Source organism: Pelecanus crispus, chromosome 6 (genome assembly GCF_030463565.1).
Source record: "Pelecanus crispus isolate bPelCri1 chromosome 6, bPelCri1.pri, whole genome shotgun sequence".
NCBI classification, from domain to species: domain Eukaryota; kingdom Metazoa; phylum Chordata; class Aves; order Pelecaniformes; family Pelecanidae; genus Pelecanus; species Pelecanus crispus.
Genome location: NC_134648.1, coordinates 55514791 through 55540055, shown reverse-complemented (window position 1 = coordinate 55540055; position 25265 = coordinate 55514791). Strand labels below are relative to the sequence as shown.

The 25265-nt window shown below is 43.9% G+C and overlaps 1 protein-coding gene across 1 annotated transcript in view; it reads left to right on the top strand.

Annotated features, from left to right (window-relative positions):
* Positions 1-2693: 2693 nt before the first annotated feature.
* CCDC88C (coiled-coil domain containing 88C) overlaps positions 2694-25265 on the top strand; it is a 101171-nt gene continuing 78599 nt past the window's right edge. Inside the window, exons 1-3 of the mRNA XM_075713051.1 lie at positions 2694-2753; positions 2869-2969; positions 11945-12053. Of these exons, the coding sequence (XP_075569166.1) occupies positions 2694-2753; positions 2869-2969; positions 11945-12053 (270 nt within the window). The remainder of the gene's footprint in view (positions 2754-2868; positions 2970-11944; positions 12054-25265) is intronic.

Here is a 25265-nt window from a genome sequence, read left to right as displayed (position 1 = left end):
CGTGCTGGAGGAGTTTACCGGGAGTTTACATACTACATCAGCGCTGCGGCTTTTCAAAACAAGAAACATGTGATTCCCCGCTGTTGGTTTGCTTTCGGCACCAGAGGTGAGAAGGCGGCCGCCCCCCGCAGCTCCCGCTCCCGCCCTCGGCCTCGGCCCGGGCGCCACGCGCCGCCTGCGCCGCCGCCCGCCACCGGCAGAGGGCGCCCGGCCCCCGCCCGCCGCGGCCCCGGCCCCGGCCCCGCTACCGCGGCTGCACCGCCAGCGCCCGCCGCGCTGCTGCCGGAGGCCGGACGCTTGCTGTAACGCGCGCCGTACCCTTGAGTAGCGTGCGAGCAGGCGGCACCTAACAGCATCCCCAGGAAGATTGCCCGGGTCAGAAGTTTGGGGTTTCTAACCGTGCCCCACGGCGCGCCCTCCCTTTCAGTCAGGGGATTGAATAAGGGGAGACCTCATCGCTCTCTACAGCTGCCTGAAAGGAGGGTGTAGTGGGGTGGGGGTTCATCTCTTCTCCCAAGTAGTTAGCGATAGGACGAGAGGAAATGGGCTCAAGCTGCGCCAGGGGAGATTTAGATTGGAAATGAGGAAAAATTTCTTCACGGAAAGGGTGGTCAGGCATTGGAACAGGCTGCCCAGAGAGGTGGTGGAGTCACCATCCCTGGAAGTGTTCAAAAAACGGGTAGACGTGGCACTTGGGGACATGGTTTAGTCTAGTCTACCCTTGACTGGTTTAGAGTAGACTTGGTAGTGTAGGTTAATGGTTGGACTGGATGATCTTAAAGGTCTTTTCCAACCTAAACGATTCTATGATCATCTCGTGACTGGCAACACCTACATCGGGCCATGCAACGGGTGCTGCATTTCAGGAGTTCGTAGAGGCGTACTCCTACGAACGAGTCGCATCCGAGTTGTGAGAAGTAGGAAAGTATCCTTGTATTTGTATTCTGTCTTCTCTGAAGGAGGCTGTATATTTTTCAAATATTATTACATTGGTTTTCTTTTGATTCTATGTGTTAATACACCCATCCTCTGTTCCAAGTACTGCAGTAACAGCTTTAAAATTTGATTTAATGACATCTGCTCACAAAACGGGAGATCACAATTGCTGTCAGAAGGAAACACAAAGTCTGGCCTCACTAATGTATCAGTGATTGATGCTACGAGAAAGCGCGGGGCTGCCTAAAATGAGCACCTTGCTGAAGCAAATCATTAAACTCCATCTTTAGTGGGACAAACAGGCCACTGCAATGAACACGGGTGCCTACCATTTAGTAATGGATTGCTTGCACACTGCTGGGGTCCCTCGGGCAAAACAACAGCTGTCCCTCCCTCAGCTGATACACAAACACACATATACTCACCTCCCTTTCCAAAAATATCTATGGAAGATTAAGTGGTTAATAATAAACAGAATTTCAGATACGGTTTGCCTGACTGCGTAAGATCCAAATTGTGGTTTGCGAGTTTAGTGTGATCAAACAAGAAATAGGCAAAATGCAAGGACTGACAAATACCAGAGATAAAAGACTGCACCTGTGAAAAAATAGCCAACTGTCCAGCGCGAATCGCAGCAAAACCAAACCTCGCCGTGTAACACCGTGCATGCAACGGTTCAACTTTACGACTGATTCTATCTCCTCGACATCTGAGACTGTGATAAATAAGCAGTGATCACCAGATTGCCAGGTTTTTTTGGGTGGGTTTTTTTCAAAAGGTGCACGCGACAGGTTGCGCCTCTCGTTTTTCTCCGAGTTTTCCTGCGACAGGTTTTTGTGCTGCAACAAGGGGCTTGTGCTGCGCGACTGGAAGCATCCCAGTAAGCACTGCTCTTGCCTGCTGCCGCTCTTTACGGGCAGCTTCGTGCTTTTTAAAGCAGGAACTTTAAAACCGCGCCTTAGCGTTCCGCACCGGCGTCGCCCCCCGGCAGAGGAGGGCACGGCGCCTCCCAGGTGCGAGCAACGGGCCCGGGCGGGCGCAAGCTTTCGGCCGGGGGCTCTCGCAGCCGCCGCGGGGGGGGGCGGCCGCTCCCGGGACGCGCAACAGGCAGGCGACGGCGGGACGGGCAGCGCGCGCCAGGGCCACCGCCGGCAGCTCGCCCCGGCTTCGCGCCGCGTCCCGCCCGCGGCCGCCCAGGGGCGCGGCCCATTGGCCGGCGCCGGCCCTCTCCGCGCCTCTCATTCGCGGCGGGCCGTGCCCGTCACGGCGCTGCCGCGGCCCGGGTCTAATTGCCGGGGCGAGGGCGCGCCTCGCCGCAGGTAGCGCCGCGGCGGCGGCCGGAGCGGGGCTGAGGGGCCGCGGAGCCGCCCCGCCGCAGCTTCGCGCCTCTGATCCCGGCCGCGGGGGAGTTCGCCGCGGGCGGCCGCCCCCCCCCCCCCCCGCGTCGCCCCGCTCTCTCAGCGCGGGTCTCTCCTGCCCGGGCAGCCCCTCCTGCCGGCGGGGGCCGGGCGGCTGCGGGGTGAGCTCGGCGGGGAGGACCGGCCTGTTGCTGCCGGGAGGAGGGACCGCAGCGGCGGCGAGCGGCCCCGCGTCTCCCCCCGGCGCGGGGGCGGGGGAGCGATGAGCCGCGCATTGTTCCCCCTGTAGGCAGCGCCCGGCGGGCAGCGGGGCGGCGGGCCATGGGCTCCGCGCCTTTGTCTCCCGAGTGAGCCGGCCCCGCTCCCGCAGCCTGCCGCCGCCAGCCGGGCCCCGGCGACATGGACGTGACCGTCTCCGAGCTCCTGGAGCTCTTCCTGCAGAGCCCCTTGGTGACCTGGGTGAGCGCGGCGGGGCGGGCGGCGGGGCGGCTGCCGGCGGGGCGGCCGCGGCCGGGCGGGGGGCGGCCGGGCCCTCCCGCCATCGCCCCGACCCCGCTGTCCTTCCTCCCGGCAGGTGAAAACCTTCGGGGCCCTGGGGAGCGGCGACGGCGACAACCTCGGCGTCTACATGGACCTGGTGGATGGCGTCGTCCTGAACAAGATCATGCTGCAAATGTGAGTGGGCTCCCGAGGCGGGGGCGGGCCTGGGGCCGCCGGGGAAGGGCTCTCGCCCCTCCGGCGCTGCGGCCGCTCCGCGGCTCGGAGGCTCCGGCGGCGGCGGGCGGGCGGGCGGGCCGGGGCCGGGGCCGGGGCCGGGGGCGGCGGGCGGGGCGACAGCGCCCGTTTCGCGTTTTACTCCTTTTGGTTGCTGGTTGAAATTAACAAAAACACGGCCGGGGGGGGACCTCCAAACTCGTCCCGTTCTATACAATCTTCTTTAACGTTTTTCTAGGCTTTTTCTGGGGGTGTGACTTTTTTTGCTTTTTTGTGTGGTGGGTTGGTTTGTTTTGTTTTTTTTTTTTCTTTCCCCTGAGCGGTTATTTTTTCTTAGCTGTTCGTATATGCTTTAGGGGAAGGTATGTGGCAGTACAAACAAGGAAATGAAAGTACTTTATCATTTGAAGCTTTACTGGGAAGACTTCATCTCTACGTTCTCGTGTGAACTTTGGTATTAAATGCATAATTAGGCAAAAAGAAAACTTCAGTGATACATCTTTTGGGCAGCACTGTAAGGATATGTCTTGAAGAAACTTAGAAATAGGTTGAAAGAGCAAATGCTGGAAATACCCTAACATTGAAGTGAATTGTTGATAGAACTTGAACTTTTTTTTTAACCACATCCTTTCTGGTTGTTGGTCTGCTGCATGCAGGTCCTGACTGTTTTCTATCATCTCCGTATTTGCTTTTAAACATTCGGAAACGTGTCTGATAAAGAGTTAGTAGGGTGAAGTATTTGATTTTCAGGGAAGGAGGCTTTGGAAATCATTCCATTTTGATATTGCACTCTTTTAAGTGAATGAAAGCAATTGAAACTCGACCAGGGATTTGCAATGTTAGACCAAGTCCAAGCACTGAAGTGAAGAATTCATATTAGAATCTTTAAGTGAAATTCTTGAAAAGTAACTTAAAAAAAAAAAAAAAAGTCTGACAACCCACGCCCCACCCACCCAAGTTGGCAAGTTTTGTTATCTTCTGGTACCTGGCTGCTCCATCTGAAAAGGTAATCGCATTTTCTTCTGGTTTGATGTTAATAACAGTGGAAATTGTGAACTGGAACTTAGATAGTGAATCTGGTGAAGACTCATGATTCGGAACAGAATCCAGATCAATCAGCCCACTTGGGGATAACAAAATAGTGCTGTAAAATGTTAGCTGGGATGGAAACCTGATGTAAAGAGAAGATGTAATTTCCAGCATTTCTCAAGGAGTAATTACACTTTAAAAAGATAACTTTCTGCAAATTAAAGCCTCAAGTATGAGCGTTCAGATACAGACTTATACTTTTCCAAGATGTGGGAAATTGGATTTTGATTTATGACCATTGTGTTTGGCACAGAGATGACCAACCAAACTAGCAAGGAACAGCAGCAGTTGAGTCTGCTGCGGGTTTAACTAACTAAACTATCACTGTTGCCTAATATGTGAAAGAATCTTATTTCAAAAAAGAAAAATTGACTTAATATTTAGTCACTCTTGAATTTTGTTTTTAAATAGGCTGAAGTTATGTGGCTTTCTTATGAGTGATGTATTTTAGAAGCACTTTATCGTGTGGTGTATGCAAACTTAAATATTTTGTTGTTGGCCATTGCAGTATGGCTAAAGAGACATAAAATTGTTGAACTCTATGGAGCAACTTAATAATGCTTTGGGGACAAGGAGTGAATGTTAAGATCTCATTGAAATAAGGAAGATGAGCATATAGGCTGACTGAGTGGAGTGACACAAGTTGGCATTGTGTCGGATATCATGTGTTTGTGAGAAATGTCCTGGCATGTTCACTTGCCTTAAGCAGTCAGGAAAATAAGTTTGTTTTTTTCCAAAAAACATCTCTGTCAGCAGCGTCACAGAAAGTGTAAGTGGTGAAAGCACAAGCAGTGTGGAGTAGGAAACTATCCCATTCTACACAATTGGGGCTTTTTTTTCCCCCTTTTTAGGCAGCTTTGGCAGTGCTTCTAGTGGTGTCTAAGGAGCTTGAAACCAAGAGCTTTCTACTGAGAGCACAAGACTGTTTAACTTAGGAAGGATCATGGTTGTATTTATGTATCCCAACCCAGCAAGGTGCTCAGGAGAGGTGCCGACTATGACCTTCACTTTTTCCTGACTTAACTTTTAGAAATTGCAAGGCAATTACTGCTTGCCTGTAAATCAGGAAAGCCTTGCAAGGCATGTTTCTGCCCCATAAAGCTTTCAGAACAGAAAAATAAATGTGTGTTTTAAAATGCTTGCTCATCAGTTTTTTTTCAAGTCCTGGTCCCTGAAGATGACTTTCAGTGCTTGGCTTGAGATTTCTTCCTGCTGAAATTGTATTAATGAGGGCCTTTGATAAATCTGCTAGAATCTGATATACCATGCTGTGATAGTGCTGATTGCCTGAAAGCACAGATGCATGCATGCACACCCATGCAGAGAGCAGGGGGTAGAAGAGTGAAAGAGCTGGGCACATGAGGAGGGTAGCTGTCTCCTCACTTGTATGTTACTTTGCTTTTCACTTTTTAGGGTAGATACCCTGATTGCCTGCTTACTGGAACACAAATAACATGAGCACATGAGCTTGCATCTAAACACCAGGTGTGATGCAGTACTTTGCTGCAGATCGACGGGTTTCTTCTGGTGAAGGTTTCGAAAGCCAAATTCTTGGGCATTTCATTATTAAAAACAAAACACTTTTGTCCTGCAGCTAAGCAGATTTCAAGTTTAATCCATGGCCAAAAAGACAGGTGGATCTGTGAAGAAATCCAGATATACCTGTTGAGTGGAGATTGCTGAGTGAAAGTACGGCTTTAGCTGTTTAAGGTGTGAGTGGGCTGTACGAGTTCAGTCAGCCTCTAGTTTCTGTTGTAATAGGTTGGATTTTGCCCAAATGCTGTCTGGCAACTTAGAGTGGGTAGAGAAGATCCCAACTGCTTGATGTTGTGGTGTCAACGTTTTTTAGACAGTGGGTTCATATCAGCAAGGCAGCTGTGTCACCAGAGAGATGTGTGACATCTACCACTTTTCCTGCCTGCCAGGTCCCTGCTGGCTGCGTGACAGGAGGTGAAAAATAGGGCTGTGCCTTCGCTCCATCCTCTTCAGACATGAACTGCCTCCAGGAATGCTAGCCCTGAATAAAATGTAGTTTGCTTGGGCACACCAAATGTAGCCATGGCGCAAGGGCGGAGGAAGGGAACCTGGCCTGGGCTTAGGCAGATTCTGGCCACGAGTTGGTTGGCAGGCAACCAGCTGTTGGGCTTTGCGGGTGATCCCTCTGCTTGCTGGTGATCCCTAACAAAGCAAGACCATTTCTAAGAGAGTTTTAAGAGGGGATTGCTTAGTTCTCAGTAGTGGAGCCTAGCTGCTTAACAACTTAAATCTAATACGAAGAGATGGACAGCAGCATTCGGTTTCCCCACTTATATTTTAAAACAAGACAAATATTTTTTCAAGTCATTTTGCTGTAAATGAGTGGTTTCATTTTCCTGTGTTCTGTCCAAGCGTATACCCCAACCTGCTCATGCATGAAGGACACGTGGATTTTTGCAGACTTGCAGTACTGGCTGAATACTCTGCATACGAAAATGTTTGTTAATCTTCAAAGTGAAACTGCCGTGTCCTGAGCTTCTGTGTTTCTGGTGGATTTATGTGTATCAGGCTAATGAGCTTCTCTGCAGACAAATTTTAAAGAACTTTTTTCAGATGGTTGTGTGTCACTTCCTGGTATCAAACTAGCACGTGGCAACACTGCATAGACTGCCTTCAGTGTTACAGTTGCAGCTGTGGCATAATACCTACAAGCATAAGCAAATATTTGCCCTGTTTAACTTATAGAGTTTTATTTGGGAAATGGCATGGGGGTTTACACATGCAGGCACATAAGCACACAAGTGTTTTCCTATTGACGTGTTCTAATTCTTCTAATTGATAGTAGGCTCTGCTTTTCTGTTAAAACATTTAGCAAATATGAATGTGTATTAGGAATATAGCTGATAAAACTACTTGTATTTAAACTGCATGATAAAAATGCACAATAATGGGTTTTTCCATTTCAATTGCAGCTGTCATGGTTTGTGGTACTGTCAATCTGTCTTCTCTAATTTAGACCATGTGACAGGAACAGCCACATCGTGAGTGCCCGCTTCTTGTGGTTTGTGGCAAATGACACGAATACCGGAAGGTTCGAGAGATGCATCCGTTTAATTTAAAAGCTCCTTTTGAGGTGCATTTTTCTACTGTTTTCCAGGCAATTTAGAAACCCTGCCAGCCTTAGTCGTGTCATCCCACTTGATGATAGAGGAAGAAGTTGGATGATAGGAGAGTTAGACTGGTCCAAGAGTGGTGTATGTTCAGTTAGCGAGTTACCTGCAGAGCGAAGTGCCGTGGGATGCTGGGCACAATCGGTTCCTTCTGCCATCTCATTACCCTTGGGCCCGGCTTGTGGGCTTCCCCTTTACTCACCAAAATTACTTGTCAGAAATTGCTAGAATGGGATTGTAATTTTGAATTTTAGAAATGAAATTTTTTTGTTGTTGTTGTTACTTTTATTAATTGGTGGCTTGAGGAGTTGCATCTTCAAGCACTTGTGCTGCCGGCCCCATGCCTGCTGAACTCATCACTTGGCCTCTGTCTCCTGGCCCTTCCTTTCCTCTGTGCTCCTGTAAAAGTTATGAAGGTATGCAAACCAGAGGATGTCTTTAAAATGTTTGGGTATATAGTGAGGTTTGAGACTTCCCTTCTGCTTATTTGGCTTGGGTGTTTCTTTTACTGGTTTGTGAAGTACCTCCCTTAGTCACACTGCCGTCACCCTGCCTCAGTCTTATTTAGATAACTTCTGATCTTGAGGAGTGGGTGGATTTTAAAAAAAAAAAGATAATTGTAGTTTTCATTATATTTGTGTGTAAGGGAAAGACCAAAGGACTGAAAAAGCATCTCATTGAGGTTGTGTTCAGGGATTTTTCAGATGCATTCAGACAGGAATTTGTTTGTGTTACCTGGTCAGTGTTGCAAAAGATATCTCTCTCATTTTCAATATGATCCTTGGAAAGAGTTTCTTTCTGTTAAATGCTTCATAAACAAGTCTTACAACCAAACAGGTGCCATAATGTGCAGAGCGCGGTACCAACAGCTCTGTTTTCTTCAGGGTAGAAATGCCTTTAAACACAGAATTTGCCTCTTATGGTGTAACTTTACTCAGGTGCTTTTTTTCCCTTGAGGACTCTGCTTCCCCTTCCCGCTTTTCCCTGCTGTAGATCAGGCTGTTCGGGTTTTAGTCTTTTGAGTACCTCCATCTCTCTAGGTTTTTAGCTTTTTTCTTTCGCTTCTCTTGGGATCGGTAAGCGCGGGTGGCTGCGTGCTTTCTGGCAGCTCGCTCCTTCCCTGAGCGCAGCTGGCCTCGGGCCTGCTCGCCCTCGGGGTGTTGCCGCGTTCGCTGCGGCGAGGGCTGCCACGAGGGCTGCCCGCCTCTGGGCCCCTCGCTGCTCCCCGCTGGGGAGGAGGCAGCAGGTGGGTCTGGGTCTGCTCCCGCAGCAGGAGGCCTCTTTGCTGCCTCTCCTGGCTCCTCCATCTCGCCCCTTCCACGTCCCCCGAGATGTCTCAGGAGCCGGGTGAGTGACGTGGAGGAGGCAGCAGCAGGAGGGATCCACCTGGCCTTGCATAATACGACACGGTTATTCTAGGCAGGAGGTCTGGCGCAGAACGTGTTTGAAAAATGCAACACGTATTCTTTCTGAATAAACACGTCTTGAACGCTCAGTTCTTAGAAGTGTTCATCTTCATGCTTATTAAGTCATAGAATCATAGAATAGAATCATAGAATTGTTTAGGTTGGAAAAGACCTTTAAGATCATCCAGTCCAACCATTAACCTACACTACCAAGTCTACTCTAAGCCAATCAAGGGTAGACTGGACTAAACCATGTCCCGAAGTGCCACATCGACCCGCTTTTTGAACACTTCCAGGGATGGTGACTCCACCACCTCTCTGGGCAGCCTGTTCCAATTCTTGACCACCCTTTCCGTGAAGAAATTTTTCCTCATTTCCAATCTAAACCTCCCCTGGCGCAGCTTAAGCCCATTTCCTCTCGTCCTATCGCTAACTACATGGGAGAAGAGACCAACACCCACCCCACTACACCCTCCTTTCAGGTAGTTGTAGAGAGCGATGAGGTCTCCTCTCAGCCTCCTCTTCTCCAGACTGAACAGTCCCAGTTCCCTCAGCCGCTCCTCATAAGGCCTGTGCTCCAGACCCTTCACCAGCTTCCTTGCCCTTTTCTGAACACGCTCCAGCACCTCAATGTCTTTCTTAAGTCAAAAGATGTTTTGCCAGCTCAACTGGATAAAACTGAGCTTACCTGGTAAACGGAAAAGGATAGGTCTGTCTCGGTTTTGGGAACTTCCCACTGCCTCCAAGAGTGACTTTCTGCGCCTCCTCCAAGTTCTTGGCTGTGGAGCTAGGACAGCCGTAGCCAGTACTCGAGCTTATCTGATCCAGGATTAAGAAAAAAAATGGTAACAAATTAAGAAGAAATGGGGTACTGCTTGTTGAGAAGGAATTGTTTAGTTTTCCCTGTGGAGGCAATAAGATCTGTGGTAGTTCGAAGAGTAGGCCGTGTTGGCCTTTCACATCTTGTGCGAAGGGACCTCTCTGAAGTGAGCTGAGGTGCTGGATGAACTTGGTTACACAACATGTTCAGAAATCCAAACCGTCGTTTTTTTGAGCTACATTCTGTTTTCAGAAAAGCTTTTAACTTCCTCATCTGTGGGGAGGAGGAGGCAGGACTGCCACAGTGACACTGTGTGCTGTGGCTTGGCTCCAGGTTAAGAGGACCCCGAGGTCAGTGGCATCAAGAGCTCTTGGGGCAACCAGTTACCCTTAATGAAGATGATAGGATAAAAGGTCCAAAATTGCTTCTGAGGACCTGGTCCTGCCAATGCTTATGTTCTTCTAACAGACAACTAGCTCTGCTGTGCCAAAAGATGAGCAGGTCTTGTGTTGGAAGGAGGAGCTGTTCTGTGTCTTGCGTGCTTTTGAAAACCTCATCCAAGTCTTGCAGTTACACTGCCTACAGCTGTTGAAGAAAATGCCTCTCCTTTGCTGTGGCCAGTGGGTACATTTTGTGGATTTTTGCCCCGTTTGGTGCAGCTTTGGGAAGGGTCGTGGAGTATTGCTGCACTGTGCAGTCAAAGCTCTCTCTTCCTGGCCATAGACCTGGGTCACTGCCAGGCAGTGGCATGGCAGCGTGCTGCCCGCATGAGCTTTCATGTGGAAATGAGAACTGTAGGCTGACCCTTCGGTTTGGCCAGCTTCTCTTTACTGTACTTTTCTTCCCTTTTAGCTTCCTGGTTTGTTGTCGTGACCTTGCCTAACAAGGCCAAGCATCCAGGCTCCTTCAGGATCCAGCATCTGCTCAGAGAGTACTGAAGGCAAGGTACTCTCCGAGTTTGAGCCCAGGTGTCACACTTCTCCAACTTGCTGTGTTGCTGAAGAGCCATACTGTCAAACTGTGTATGGGTATGGCTTCTGCACTCCTGTATCTGAGCATCAGTAGAGTGGAATACTTATTACAGATTTTACTTTAGAAGTTTGTTACTTACCTGTCTTTGTCCTCTTTTTTCCCATAATTCATTATAGTGCCAATCAGTATACAAAATCCTTTGCTGCTGTAAAGGCTGTGTGGGGTCTTGCTATTTTATGTCAGTGGCAGTTTTCGTCATCTGTACTTCAGTTTGCTTGAACCCTGGTTCACAGAAATACTGTGTCTGGTGTTATCTGCTGCCAAAATAGTTTTCTCTCATCTCTGGAATATCTATGTATTCTCTCATATTTATACATATAGCACTGCTTTCACTAGAGAGGTGCTTTGGGATAGTTGTGCATTTAAAAGAAATAATAGAAAGAAAAAGCTTTTTGACATACTTAATGTAAACTTTAGCAGATATATTTTAAAAATAAATATTGGATCAGTTCCTCTTTTATTTCCTTGTCAACGCCTGAGTTCGATATTTGGCACTGGAAGAGCTGTGAATGGCTTAACTAACAGCCAAAGCAGAGCTCTGGGAGGCAGGTGTTTGGATTATGTAGGAGTTTGCTGATAAGAGTCTTTATTAGAGGGGAAATGCAAGGCTTTGATTGATGCTATTGACAGGTAAAGGTTTTCAGGTTCCTTTTTTTGCAACATGTTAGGGTGTACACAGAGAATCTGAAGGTACACATTCATATTAAATTATTTGCAGCTTTTTTTCCTGTGTTTTGTTTTAGAAATAAAATTGCTTCAGGTACAATTTTGATTTGCTTCCTTTAAATTCCAAAAAAAACTTCAGGCTTCTTTCCCTGAAATCTTTCCACCAACTCTTCCGGTCTTGCTTATATCTCTACCTATGTTTATATGTTGTTCATATCTTGAAACCCAGTAAAATTAGAGCATGGTAGAGCTGTTTTTTGTGACACAGTGGGTATATGAGAGAGATCTAGTGTGATGATATGGGTATAATAAAAGTGCAGTGTTCCTTTTTCCTTTCACGTCAGTGTATAATACATCTGGGTTTTACAGTTTGCACAGTGAGCATTGATCAAGTGTTAACACCCGCCTCTTGTCATAAAACTCCAAAGCCAAGGAAAGCATGGTAGTCTTTCCTAGGCTTCCCTTTATTTGAATAAGATAAACCCCTTATTATCAGAGACTGCTTTGATCTAGTGTGCACAAACTAAACATGCTCTTTGCTTCAGGGAAATATGAATAAGGAGGGAGGGAAGCTGCCCTGAACTGCTGTGTGGGTTAACCTAAAGTAGGTTACTTCGTGGCGCACAGGAGGGTTTCCAAGTTACACGTAGGTGCAAAGGTAATGGGCTTATTCTAACATGAATTAATGTATATGTATCCTGTATAATTATGTCAGTGCTAAGTCTTAGCACCGAGTAACCTAGTAATACTTTTATTTTCTTTTTCCTCTTTTAATAGAGATCCTCGACCAACCAACCAACGTGTCAACAAGCACGTAAATAATGACACCTATCTTCGGGTTCAAAATCTGACCATCTTAGTCAGAAACATTAAGACTTACTATCAGGTGAGATTTTTGCTCTCTGCTCATTGATCTGTGCTGATTGCTATAATGTTTCAGCTAGTGCAGGGGCTGGTGGCTCAAAAAGAAGCTTGCTACAGGAAATGGCTAGGAAATTGTTTTTGTGTAAAAGTACTTTCAGCCATGCTTTCCGTATGAAACAACAATACAGCTACCTTCTCTATCCCTCATAGCCAGAGGCTGCTTCCCTGCCCCCTTCTATTTTTAAAGAAATAATTGTGCTCGAAGGCTGTGGTAGCACTTGGAGATACATGTAGTAAAAAAGGCTCTCTTGCGGTGGGGTTGTGGGGTGTGTCTGTGGAGGGGTTTGCTGAAATTGGAATAATGTTTTAAACAAGTTTTATAGCCAAAAACAAGTAGCCTTCGTGTAAAGGGGCTGCCAGCAAATAAATAGTTATGAAGAAATGTCTTTAATGCTAGAATATAAATCTCGAATTGGTATACTATTAATTAGGAAAAATAAATTTGTGCTTGTCTTGAAGTTAGACTTCTTATGCTATGTACCTGTTCTTAGGTGTTAAAGCAGTTGTTTGTTCTGAACTCCTTCTCGAAGAGACTTAAGTGCAGGAATGACTGCAAATTCTCACAAATAGTGTGCTTCTTGGGCAACATCCTTGAACTGACTCTGTGTTCTGCTGCTGCAATAGTGCTCCCCTAAAACCAGGGTGGTGACAGCTGAGCGCTTTTGCAGACTTAGGTACATATTGGATGCTTCTGGAAAGCCATAGGAGTGAATTCAGTTACTCCAAATAGAATTTCTGTATACACACTGTTGTGTATATTTAGACTCCTTAGTGAGAAGGGTAACTGTTCTACTGTTTCCTTTTACACGTGTTCTGCCAGTTTTGAATGCTGTGCAGTATAAATCAGGTTGAAACCATTGAGGACTATTAAATAAAATGCTCCTCTGCATATGTGTCTCAATCATATAATGGACAAAACAACTAAAGTCAGTGTGCTCATCCTGGACACTTCATGTTTTCTCTACATATAGAAGAGACTGTGGATTGGCTTTGTCTTCAAAATACAGAAGAGATGTAATGCTTAACTGCAGTCGTGCCTTTTGATGCCGTTCTCTTCCAGAGCTTGCCTACTGCTATTTCATGTTATTGCCACTACTCTGCCTCTGGACTTGCTTACGGAAGCCTAAAACAGAGGTACTTGTGAAAAAGTCAGATGGGGCAGAAAACTCATCTGTGCAAGTTCCAGTGGCCTGCTAGAAAAACGAAGTGTGTAACTCGGGTTTGAGATGATGTAGGAGTGTATCATGTATTTCTGAAGATAGCTGACCTGTGTCTCGATTGTTGAGAACTGGAGATGCTGATGCCATGTGATGTCATTCCTGAGACTTGTGATTTCTAAGGGGAAATTCCATTTGGTCATAGCTAGAGGCTGAAGGGGTTTTTTTTGTTTCTCACCCACTGAACAGTGTAAATATACATGGAGTCTACGAGGAAAAAAAAAAAACATATTTAGGGACAGTGACAGGACTAATCTTTCTCCCTCTCTCCTCACCCCCACAAGATTTACAGTCTGAGAGTCTGGTCCTTCAGGTGTTGAAACTCTGAGGCTTTTTATTCATGTGAGTTCTTGTCTTGGAGCTGATAATCTGACCTCTTAAGGGAGTACCTGAAGAGAGATCAGATTTGGGGAAAAAAGAAAAGTGATTCAGAATCATGTGATATGTTGCTTGGTGTCTTATTGCACAGCTCAACAGCTAGGTCAACCATAATCCAATAAAGCCAGCAATAACTAGAATGGGTTAAGAGGCAGAGTTTTCACTGGGGAATGGTATTTGAGGCTTCCAGTAGCAGGCATAACAGTGATGTTCCTGTTGTAGTCCAGAAATTAAGTACTATGAATCTTGCTGCCTGAAGACTATATATACTGTATGTAAACAAAACAGTCGTGAGAGCTGATCATTCTTTGCCTTTGGTCCTGAAAATGTGTAATTACAACAAAGTTTAAAACCAAATGAGATTTTTTTTGTGATGATAACATTATATAAGAAACTTATTTGTCCTTGTTGCAATCACATCTTCAGGGCAAATCCAAGGTCTCGATGCTAATCTGAGATTCCCTTTTGTGTGGTGGTGTGCAGCCTTCAACTCTCTGTAGTCTGGGAGGAGTTAAGGCCATCTGTGCTGTAACTGAGCTCTGTGTGTGACTGATGCAGAGTATAACATTGCGTCTGTACTAATGTCTCTGTTAGATATTTGGAGGGTTTCTTGTGTTTTAGGATCTGGTGTAAGTAGCTTTTACTAATTTTTTCAACATGCAACTAAAGGGATACTTTGGAATATATTAAATATTGTTAGGCCTCTTCTCTCCTGAATGTTAGGGATTTTTTTAAATAGGTTGAAGTTGTGGGCATTGTTTGATGAAGTAGTATTAATACATTAGCTTAAGTTAAAGTGAGGGTAGTGTCTTACTGGCTGAAAACATATGATCAAATTTGGTTGCAGACTGGAAGTGGGAGGGAAAAGTTCCTGACAAACAATAGGAACATGAATTGCTGCTTCCTCAAGAGAAACAAAAGCTCTAAAAATACAGTGTTAGCCTTGACATTTTACATTCCCTTTCACTTAATGGACCCAAGTCAAGTTTACGGCTTAGTTGCTGAATTTGGTAGACCAGGTCCTCTAGAATGAGGAAAATGCCACCTCATGCTTTATTGAAGGACATTGATAGGTATGAAAGAATACTTGCCTTTCTCTGCACAGGGCAGGAGAGATCAAGAATATGATGTGAATTCATGGTACTGTAAACTGTATCTGAAGAAGGTGACATCGAGTGCCTACTAAAATTAACTGGGATATTCAGAAGCCAGTTGACATTTCAGATCATATAATCGTCTTGTATATCTATATCCAATATCAGATTTCTCATATATTTGTATAGCTAATCTCTTTGTTAAAGCAAAATTCTCATTAATGCAGATAATATTACTTCAGAAAACAAGGACAGGTCTAATCCAGATGCGTGAATCCAAGTATTCTCCACAGTGCTGGGGCTTTCCTGATCTCTTAGGCAGAGGGTCTGTGCTGGGAATGACTATGAACAAACCAGCCTATTTCTGAATCTGGCTTTGATTTGAGCCATAAAGATCAGTTCCTATCTGTGCTTCAGCAGGCATAACTTGGGAGGGTTAAATGCAACGAAGAAGCCTTTTTCCAGTTCAAATAACCTCTCATTTTTTTGGAAGTTTGCTAACTGAATTTGTTCATTACCAACTTTCTGAAGAGTTGTCCTCTCACCACTTTTAGCTGGGTACAACTGGATTGCTGATGGCTACTAGAAACAACAGTGTCAAGACTCTTAAAATGGGGGACAACATTGGTTGCTGCAGGCTTTGGTGTTGGCGGTTTGTGGGTTTTTTTTTTTTAATTGGGTATGTAATATTTGTTACTGGTGATAGCAGGCAACATCTCTGCATTTCCTGCTTTCTGAGCAGTTGCACCTTTGCAGGCTTGAGAGGCCCCTCTTTTGAAACTAGGCAAATGACTCATTTTGCTGTGGGATTTCATGAGCATTCAAGACAATCTGTCATTAATTGCATTTAATAACTGTTACAGCACTGGTTTGCTGGAGAAACGGCTGGTCATAAAACTTCTGGAATTGGTGCCACATCTTGGAAAAGGGCTGAGCACAGCAGAACGTTTTCATTGCTCATAGTGTGAGTTTTATTTGTCTCTTCTTGCTTTGACTGAATTCAGACACTTGGCTGTCTCTCAAACTGGAATTCAAAATGGTTTTGTAGGCAATAGTTTAGTACAGAGAATTACAGGTTACTGCCTGTAACTGCAGTGAGGAAGTTGATGAAAGGTGTCAATAGAGAACTGAGTATTGGAGAAGAGATTCTCATCCACTTCTCACTGGTGCAGGTGTTGTGCATCCTGGTCAAAGGGTGAAGTCTTTATCTCATACTACAGCTAACCAGTACATGTGGAACAGATTGACCTCCAGCTGTTGTCTGCTGCCTTGTGTTGATGACATAGCTGGGAATGTTGGTCCTTGGCTAGCCCAGTACAACACAGATGAAATTATCTTGCTGTTCCTGAGCTCTGCCTTTGCTTTGAAATGCTTCTTTTGTGGGCTCCACTAAGGATTATCTACCAGTCCAGTTCAATTGGCTTGAAAATAGTTCAGGTGTGAGTACCGCAAGACTGAACAATGTTTGGCTTCACTTGAAGTAAGCACCTCTTGACCCTTGTTGACAGTGAGGTGTTATGGCCTTAATTCTGGGGCCTTCTGCTTTTTTTCCAAAGGGTGATTAATCCCAGCTGTGGCAACTATTTTCATAGTGGTGTGGCACTACCCCTTTTCTGGCAGAGTTCATTGGCAATTTTTTTTAAAAAAAGGGGGGGGGGACGACAACAACAACAAAAAAGGAACAACCCCCCCCTTAAGCTGCAACAACCTGTGCAAGAGCTGTTATTGTTGCTAGTTCTGTCACTTCTGAAGATGGAAGAAGAAAGCTAGAAAAATCTGAGGGGTGTTGGCCTATTCCTTTGCTGTGCTGTAGAGAATATCTAAACCCTGTAGGTGCTGGTACTTGAAGTGTCCATGTAAGAACAGCTGCCCTGATGTCTGCAACACCTGGAGAACATGCTCGGACCTATGGAGTATTGGAAGAGGCCTAAGGCAGGCTGGCAGGGGAATCCTGAAGTGGCTTTGATGTGCTTCCTCTGCTCATATGTCAATCCTTGGGTTTAGGGTTTTTCTAAGGAACAAAAAACCACTTTGATACCAGTTTATAAAAAAAATTGAATTTATGAAAGGATCTGTTTTGATGTCAGCTAATTTCCTAACCTTCAAAAATGCCAGTAATCACTCCAACAGTATATTCTGCACTCTCAAGCAAAAATTCCTACCATTTACATGAAAAACTTGAGGTTGATGGAGAGAAGAATTAAAAAAAGAATGTGATCATCCCTTGGCTCATCCCTGCATGGGTATTATGGCCACATCTGGAGTATGTGGATGAGAAATGCTGCTGGAAGAAATGCTGCAATGTGGTCATGGCTGTATTTTTGTTGCCTGTATTTCCTGCAGTTGTGGCCACTAAATACCTAGCAGATTGCTTCATGTTTCTAAATAGGTTGGAAATAGCTCTTCATTTTTAAAAGAAATCATACTGAGAGACAGTTCTGAAGCCAGTTGTGATTGTGTGGCTTGTGCAGCTTCAATAAGAAACTCATGACCCTTAGCATTTCCATTAAAGTGAGGGAGTGGGGGAGTAAAGATGAAACCATTCATTGAATTTTTAGAGACTATTGCCACAAATCGTACCCTCCCCACCTAAACTCACTTAGCTGGGCTCAGAGATAATGGTGAACAAGGATGCCTTACTTCTAAGGCATGGTTCTTCAGACCTGTGTCCTTCTCCTTTTACTTGGCTGCTCTATATTTGTGTCAAACAAGTATAAGCAGCAGGGTTTTTATCAGGCATGTTAAAGGGAGTTAGCTGCCTGTGAGTTTGGCTGTTGCTGTGAGTGGTTTGGTGCTGGGGCTGTTTCTAACCTGCAGAAAAAAGAGACTGTTTTGTCTTCAGGCTGGGGCAAAAGCTGGTTCTGCTGGTGGGTCAGCGAAGGTCTTGCAATACCAGTAGCTTCCAGATCAATAAACAATTCCTGCTTCTGTAGTTGAAATGTTGAGTCAGGTTTAGAGCTCTTGACTGGACTGCAAAGAGGAATGCAAACTTGGAGCTCCAGATTTGGGCACAAGTGATGAACTGGCAACTGTACTCAAGCTATAAATAAAGTTCTGGAAGTAGCAACATCATCTTCTGTGAGTTGAAACCTTTCCCTACTAGGCAGGCTAGTTCTACTGGGCTAGTAATCCAGTCTTAGCAAAGTAAACACCAAAATGCTAAAAATGCACATAAATGTGCACATCCTGAGGTCAAAAAGCATTCTTCTGTTCTGAGGGGGAGTGTTTGTACCCACAGTGGCCTACTGAATTAGACAAAACTAAACTTTTTTTTTGCTAGCCTTGTCCATTTGGTGTGTTAAACTATAATATACCTGGGTGACTGCTTTCCTTTGAGTCCTGTTCCCTAGAAGTCTTAATTTAGCAACTTGGCTTAGGGGGGGACCTTTCCTCATCTTGAGCTTTAAATTTAAAGATTATCAACTGAGAATGTCAGCTTTCTCAAGAGTAAGATATCAGAAGCTTCAACAGATAAGCTCCAATTCAAATACTTTGCTGATCTCCTGTGCTTTTAAGTGTATATTCTCTCCCTGTTTTTGTAAAGTTGAGCGGGCGATATGCATACAGTTTCCTGAATTGTTTCTGCACTGGCAATTGTATTGTTGCACCTACCAAAGGTAGCATGCATGTTCTCGTGGCCTTAAGTTACAGCTGTGCAAAGAAATGACCGTGAGCAGCCACTGAGCCTCTCTGTCTTTTTCACAAGTCTACAATAAATAAGTTAATATGACAAATAAGTTAGTACTAAGGTACTGTTGTAGAGATGCTCTGTGTTTCAGTAAGGCAGTGGGCTGGGATTTGGGAGATTCTGCCAGTGGCACAACCTGGAGTAGGATCTTATTAGCTCTGTATTTGTTTCCACTCTATTCATCATTTGACTTCTCTAGTTAGTTTCAGCTTGCTACAGGCACAGACTGTCTATATGTATTTATGCAGTACCTAGCTTAATGAGGCCTTCTTGGTTCTGCAGTGATAAAAATGTTTTGAGTTGGATTTTCTGTTCTGCAGTAGCATGATCACGAGGCATGAAGGTTGCATGTAAAACTGGTATTGCGAAGACATTCAGTTACTGCGGTGGTGGGTGGAGGGGGTGACTGGCCTTGGCACAGACATTCTGGGAAATGCTGAACCAGTGATGTTAGTCTCTGATTTAGTCCTTCACCTGAAAGTAGTGGTACCACTGCGCTGCAAGTGGAACGAACATAAGAATTGCAAAGATCGTGGTCGTTTTGTATAGGTGCTGTTACCAAGCATTTCAGGGAGGAGGAGGCGGAGACAGGTAACTCATCACTACCAGCCAGACTGTCTGATGCTTTTTTTAGTGAGATTGTCTTGTTCATGTCTAGAAGAACTAGACAAAAGAAACATTTCTGCCCCAGAGTTGAAATAAGTTTCTGCGGAGGACAGTTTGAAAAGTGTTCCCAGGCTGGTGAGAGCTACTATTTCAGGTGGCTGGTAGCCTGCTGTCCGACATCTGATTGAGATTGCTGGCTGTGATTCTAGGATGCATTTCAGCTGATACATTGAATTATGTCTGGAAGTTTAATGGAGGACTGAACTTAAAGAGACTTTTTTTTTTTTTTTTTTTCCTGGGGCTGCACATGCATTTTAATACAGAATGAAATAGTGACCCCAAACAGATGGAAGAGAATAGGTTGACTTTTAAAATGGTTTATTGCCTGTAATTTCCTGGAGCTAGAATATGGGAAAGGGCAGAATAGGCTGGCATGTGTCTGTGTAGTCTTGTCTTTGTTTTGCTTAATAAGCTAGAAGGGTGTGAATCCATTGTGCAGACAAATGAAGAGAGGCAAGAAAAGAGAAGAGCAGTGTCCTAAAATGCGGAGGCAAATGGAGGTGACCTGTAAAAATGTTACAGTATGGAATAGTTTGGTTCCCCCACAGCAGTATTTACTTAACCTTTGAGATGTTAATTGAAGACAATTCTTGGGATGTCTGAGTTACAGAACGTATCCACTGTGTCATTTATATGGCTTTAAAAAGGGTAGTGTGAGTGTATGTGGCTTTTCCTGATGAAAACTGAGGCCTAATGTTAATCTCCTAGACTGTTGCTGTGATTACAAATGCTAAAACCACAAGGTATTTCAGTATTTTAGTCCTCTACTACATGTATATTTTTGGATATTAGGTTTAAGGTGTAAGTCACTGTTCAGACAGTCTAACCAGCCAGCCACGTTCAGTCCTGCTGCCTAGATTACAGGGAAATGTCCCATTTTTGTCAGCTGAAACTTTGTGAAGGAGGGAACTGAGTTTCAGTCTACCAAGTTCAGGTAAGTTAGAAAATAGCCTGCGTGCCACTTGTAGCTGAAAATAGCTTTGAGATTTATTTTTGCTAAAAGATAACAATAATTGAAAGTTAAAGATTGCTTTATTGCTTGTGTTTCTGTAATGGATTCCATGTCATTTAGTCCTTTTCAGTAAAAGGTCTTTAAAGACACAAGAAGATGAATTCCACAAATGTATGAAGTATGATTGCAAAACAAATCCCCTAATTGCATAGCAGTTCCCAAAGCAAGTATTTTCTGCTTTTTAATGGCAGGTAGCAAATGAAGGTGATTTATTTTCTTATTTTATTTGCATGTTCTGTCTGTGAAAACGTTGTTTAATCCAGTGTTGCTTTTACTGCGGATATTGTCACATGCTACATTGTGGCATGCTGGCTTCAGTCCACAGTCTTGCTCTTACACAGCTCTGACTCTGGATTAAGGTTTGGTGTCAAGGCTTGTTCTCATCACTTCCAGTGACATCTGTGACCCTGTGATGTGGAGCGAGCAAAGGTGTCTCTTTGTGCCTCTAACTCAGCTGACCTAGGCTTTCCGCTCCAATAGCTTTGTAATTAGCATTTGTTACAAAGGTCTGTAACAAACTCTCACCTTTTTGTACACTGCGTTTTTTTAATGACTGTAAGCAATACTTCCACAGTGTGTTTTCATCTGAGGCGGGTATTGGGGATTTCTTTTAAAGCAGTGCTTATCTGTCCTTTTGAAGGCATGATTATCAGTTTCAGAAATGTGTGGGAGATCTTGGACAGCACATTGTATCCAAATGCAGAGTTGTATTTACTTCTGAAAACAAAATGTGGTTTGTATTGTAAAGGTCTGCTTGAGCTTATGTTGACCTCCAGTACTTACGGCAAATGTGAATGCTTTTGGGCCAAGAAACGGGTGTGGAGTTTGTGGAGTCACCTACCGTGGTTAAGAATGATGGAATTTACCCTTCTAAGCCAGTCTCTGGACTTGATGAGGCGACAGACCTGGTGACAGGAGGAAGTTTTAGTATGCTAGTTTCTTTGCTGAAGACAAACCACAGGAAAGAGTGTATTTCATACTTTACGTGGTGTATGGACTTTACGCCAGCACAAATTAGGGAAGGCACCTGCTCATGAAAGCACAGAAATTGAAATGCTGTCACTTGCTGATGCATGCATACATCTCCCATTTGCAAATATGTTGGTTTTTAAAAGGAAGGATTTAAAAAAAGCAAACTCTAAAGACCAAATAAAGCAGCAAATTGATGTGTGTGCACTCTACTTTAAGCAGAATGACTTTTTTTACAGCTGCTTAGAAGGGCTGTTTGAATACAAGCTGTGTGTGAGCTGGTGCCTCTCCTGTTTCCTATTATGATTAAGAGATGGAGCTGAAGGGGAGTTAAGTGTTTAAATTCTGCTGGGTCCTCATATGGCCAGTAAAAGTGCCTAAATAAAAATCTGCTCAGCAGACTGAAATGGCCCCTGTGGAGCTGTCACTGCCTGTTCTCTTTCATAATTAGCATTATTAAAAGTCTCTAGATGTTTATTTAATTTGTTTTTTAGACTTAGAATGACATAGTGCCCATTAGGTGATCAAGATAACAGTGATAGACATCTGCTCCTTTGGGGGGGTGGTAGGAAAGACTTGTGCTCTTTGCACAAAGGAAAAATATTGTATGAGTTCCATTTAAATATATTCCTGTCCTGTGAAAATGATCCTTTAGCGAGTTATTTTTAAAACTTTTAAACTGAATAGGTGGTGTTCTTCCTCTAGAAGAAGTCACCTTTACTTACTTGGTGTTAAAGGAGTAATTTCAAAAACATCTAACTTGTTTGCTGTAAGGTTGAGAAGCAAAAGAAGAAAGGTAAGTTCCCTGTGGCACTTTAAAGAGAATTTTTTTTTAATGCTGATCCCACCTGTAATATATCCACTGGAAAGGTATTTGTAAGGGAGTGCAGCATCAAATTGGTATCGCAGAAAAACCTGTTTGGCATGCAGTGTGTTAGAAGAAAAGGGGAGGGTGGTACTGAGGTTAATGCCTGGTTTATTTTGGAGCAGCTGTGTTACAGTAAAGCTAAGTGGCTGGAGTCCCACGGGAGGCATAAGTATTTACTGCTAGAAACTGGAAGGAGGTGAATTTCTTTTTAAGTTTGATATTAAATGCAGAATTAATGTGTATGTTAAAAGGCTCATTTCTCAGGATGCATGTTCCAAAGAAACAGAATCAGTCCTGAGAAGCAAGTTACTTTAAAAGTAAAGCATGCTTCTATTTAAAAACTAACAAAACCCCAAACAAAACAAACCCAAAAGAAACAAAAAAAAACCCTTCTAATTTGACTAGTTACCTGCTTGAGTTACTTGGAGTCTCTCAAGGCTGTGTAGTTACTTCAGAGCAGAACTACAATTTAACCACAAGGAGTTGCCTTTTAACCTAATAAATGTCTTAAGGTCACTTCTTCAATTTTGATCTTTCAAAAAGTGGAAAAAAACCCCCAACAACCAAACCAAAGAACCCACCCTGTGTGTTCTGTGTTTTCCTGAATATCAAAAAGCTGTGTGTCAGTACTGAAGGCTTTGTCTTTGTTTTCAAGGTTTGTGGCAAATGCTTATCTGAACAGCACATAGATGTATCTTTACAGTTTTATGTGCAGACTGATTGAGTCTGTAGTAGAGGACCACAAAAGCTGCCATTATTAGAAGCCTTGCTTACACTTCAGTGCTCTGATTCTTAATCTAGCTCCCAGCTTCCAGTCGTGCAGAAGAAACTAAACCACAGTGCTCTGTTTTTTAATTCTTGAACTTGGTTGAGCTGTCCTGTGTTTCTTCCGGCGTGCATTTCCTTTGTTGCCTGAGCCAAAATCTTGATTGGAAAGGTGATTTTGATCTCCCTTTTTCACTTAGCCCTTTCTCTTTATAAATTGCTGGGTCAAATTCTGTGCTATTGAGGGATTGGAATTTCAAATAATTTGTTATTGCTTGAAGACTTGTCTATATAAGACACAGACGCAGTTTGGCCTCTTGTTTCTTAAAGCATCTCAGTTAACTTGCAATTGCACTTTCTTTGTATGGCATAGAAACTGATTTTAAGTGGCACTGACTTTCTCAGACTGACTTGCTGCAACTTGAGATGCTGAGCATCTTGCATAGCGGGGTCTTTAAGCAGTTTTGCTTTGACACCCTTGGATATTGTGAAACCAGAGCTGTCTGCCAGATCATGGTTTGTTTTGGCTTTCCTCCTTGACAGCATATTGCAGCCTTTACCACTATCAAGGTATTTATCACACTATCAGTACTTAGAGATTTTGCAGTGTTTATGGCAACTGTTTGAGTATCTGCAGAAGGACTCATCCTGACTTGCTTTCCCAGTCTTGAGCTTAGCAGGACACCTAGTTTTGGAGGCTTTGAGTGCTCTGCCCAACCTGCTAGCGAGAGATGCACTCGGATGAGAGAGCTGAGTCGACGTGACAGAGTAGAAGGCGGTTGTTTAACAATCTGAACTGAACTGCTCTACTCTTCCGGCACACAGACTTTGCAGTCAGGCCTGTACTCTGTCACCTGTTTATAAAGGACAGATCATTTGAAGTTTCTTTTCAGTTTGCTTATAAACAAGTAGAAATACACTTGTAACCAATGACTTAACCTCCTGAGACTCTAGAGGGAAAATCTTAAGTATAAAATAGATTATGAAAAACTCCACAAACAAACAAAACCTCCCCCCCAAAAAACCCAAGACAGACTACCTTGATCTTACTGATACTCATGCAAGTCTCGCCCATCAGGCTGCATTAATCCTGATTCCTCAAAGTCTTTTGTAAGTCGAGAAAGTTAATAGTGAAGAGTTATTTCTTTTAGTTCGCTAAACGCTGCAGAATGACGCTTAAAACACAAACAGGCTCCTGATTTGTTCTGCTTTCTGTAATGGATAGCATACAATTCTCAACTTAAAATTTCAGTGTACAGTGGAGTCTTGGTGCTTCCACCAACTACATTTAATACGCAAAAGGAGGTGACAAGCAGATGCATTCAGCACACTTGTTTTAAATAAGCTTTTTATATGTCAGTCTTTAATGTACCTCTACAGCATCATGAAAACAAAGGCTATAGCTTACCAGTTGTGTGTGTGATACTTTTGCATAGGTGAATCTAAGATTCTAAAGCAGCTGTCTGACCAGCATGCCAAAGAAGGTTATCAGGTTAGCCCTAGATTGAAGTAATTAGTCTTTTTTTGAGTGGATAGTGTTGCAGTTCTCTCAGTTTGCGTGTTTTGTGTTTGTGTAACTGGTAGAGAGGTGCTGCTGAAAGATGCATCTGTGTAAGCAGGGAAGAGGCTGGGGAAATACTCAGTCCTTGTGTTTTTTATCCCAAAACAAAGCCATAATTAAAAAAAAAAAACAAATAAACCAACCCAAACCCCTTATCTAAAAATTCTGCATCAAAGACTGCTTTTTTGAACTGTATGTTTCATTACGTAGGTGGTGGTGGGTTTTTTTTCTTTAAGTAAGAGTAAATGCACTGTGCAGGTATATGCTGTGACCTTACAGTTGCTTCTCTGTTTATCTTCTCTGCTGATGCCAGTGATGGGGGTTGGTTGACTGGGGCATATACAGCCATTGCTTTTTCTTTGCTGGGATGATAAGGAATGGTTCTTGTCTAATACAGTACCAACAAATTGCGAAAGGGACAAGTGTACCAGTCTGGAGATACCTGGAACTCCTTTCTCACCGTGGAGACTTGTTGTACTGTCAAGTTAGTCTGAGAGTTATAATGAAGTGCACTTGAGTGTAAAGGAGGAGAGCTGAAACTGCAAAATAATACTGCTAAATATTTCATACTGGTCAGTTCAGATGTAAGATGAGGTGTTTAATGCAACAGTTGTTTAATATTTCAAACATCAGTTTGATTCTACAGTAACAAAAATTAGATATGAATAAACAGTATGGATTTTTTAACTTTTTCATGCACTGTGATAATTTTAATTGTTGTCTTATTCCATGTTCAACTAGGACTATGATTTAAAAAAAAAAAAAAAAAAAAAAATCCTTCTTCCACCTTCCTACTTTCCCAGCCACCAAGTGAAATGTTTACCTTGGCCTGAAATGTTTTGTTTGGGGCACTTGTAAGAAAAGCAAAGAGCTTGTTTTACAAAACAAAAAGAGTGATATCAAAGCACATCTGTGTGTCTTATATGAAATAGGTTCAGAATATGAAATAAACTAAA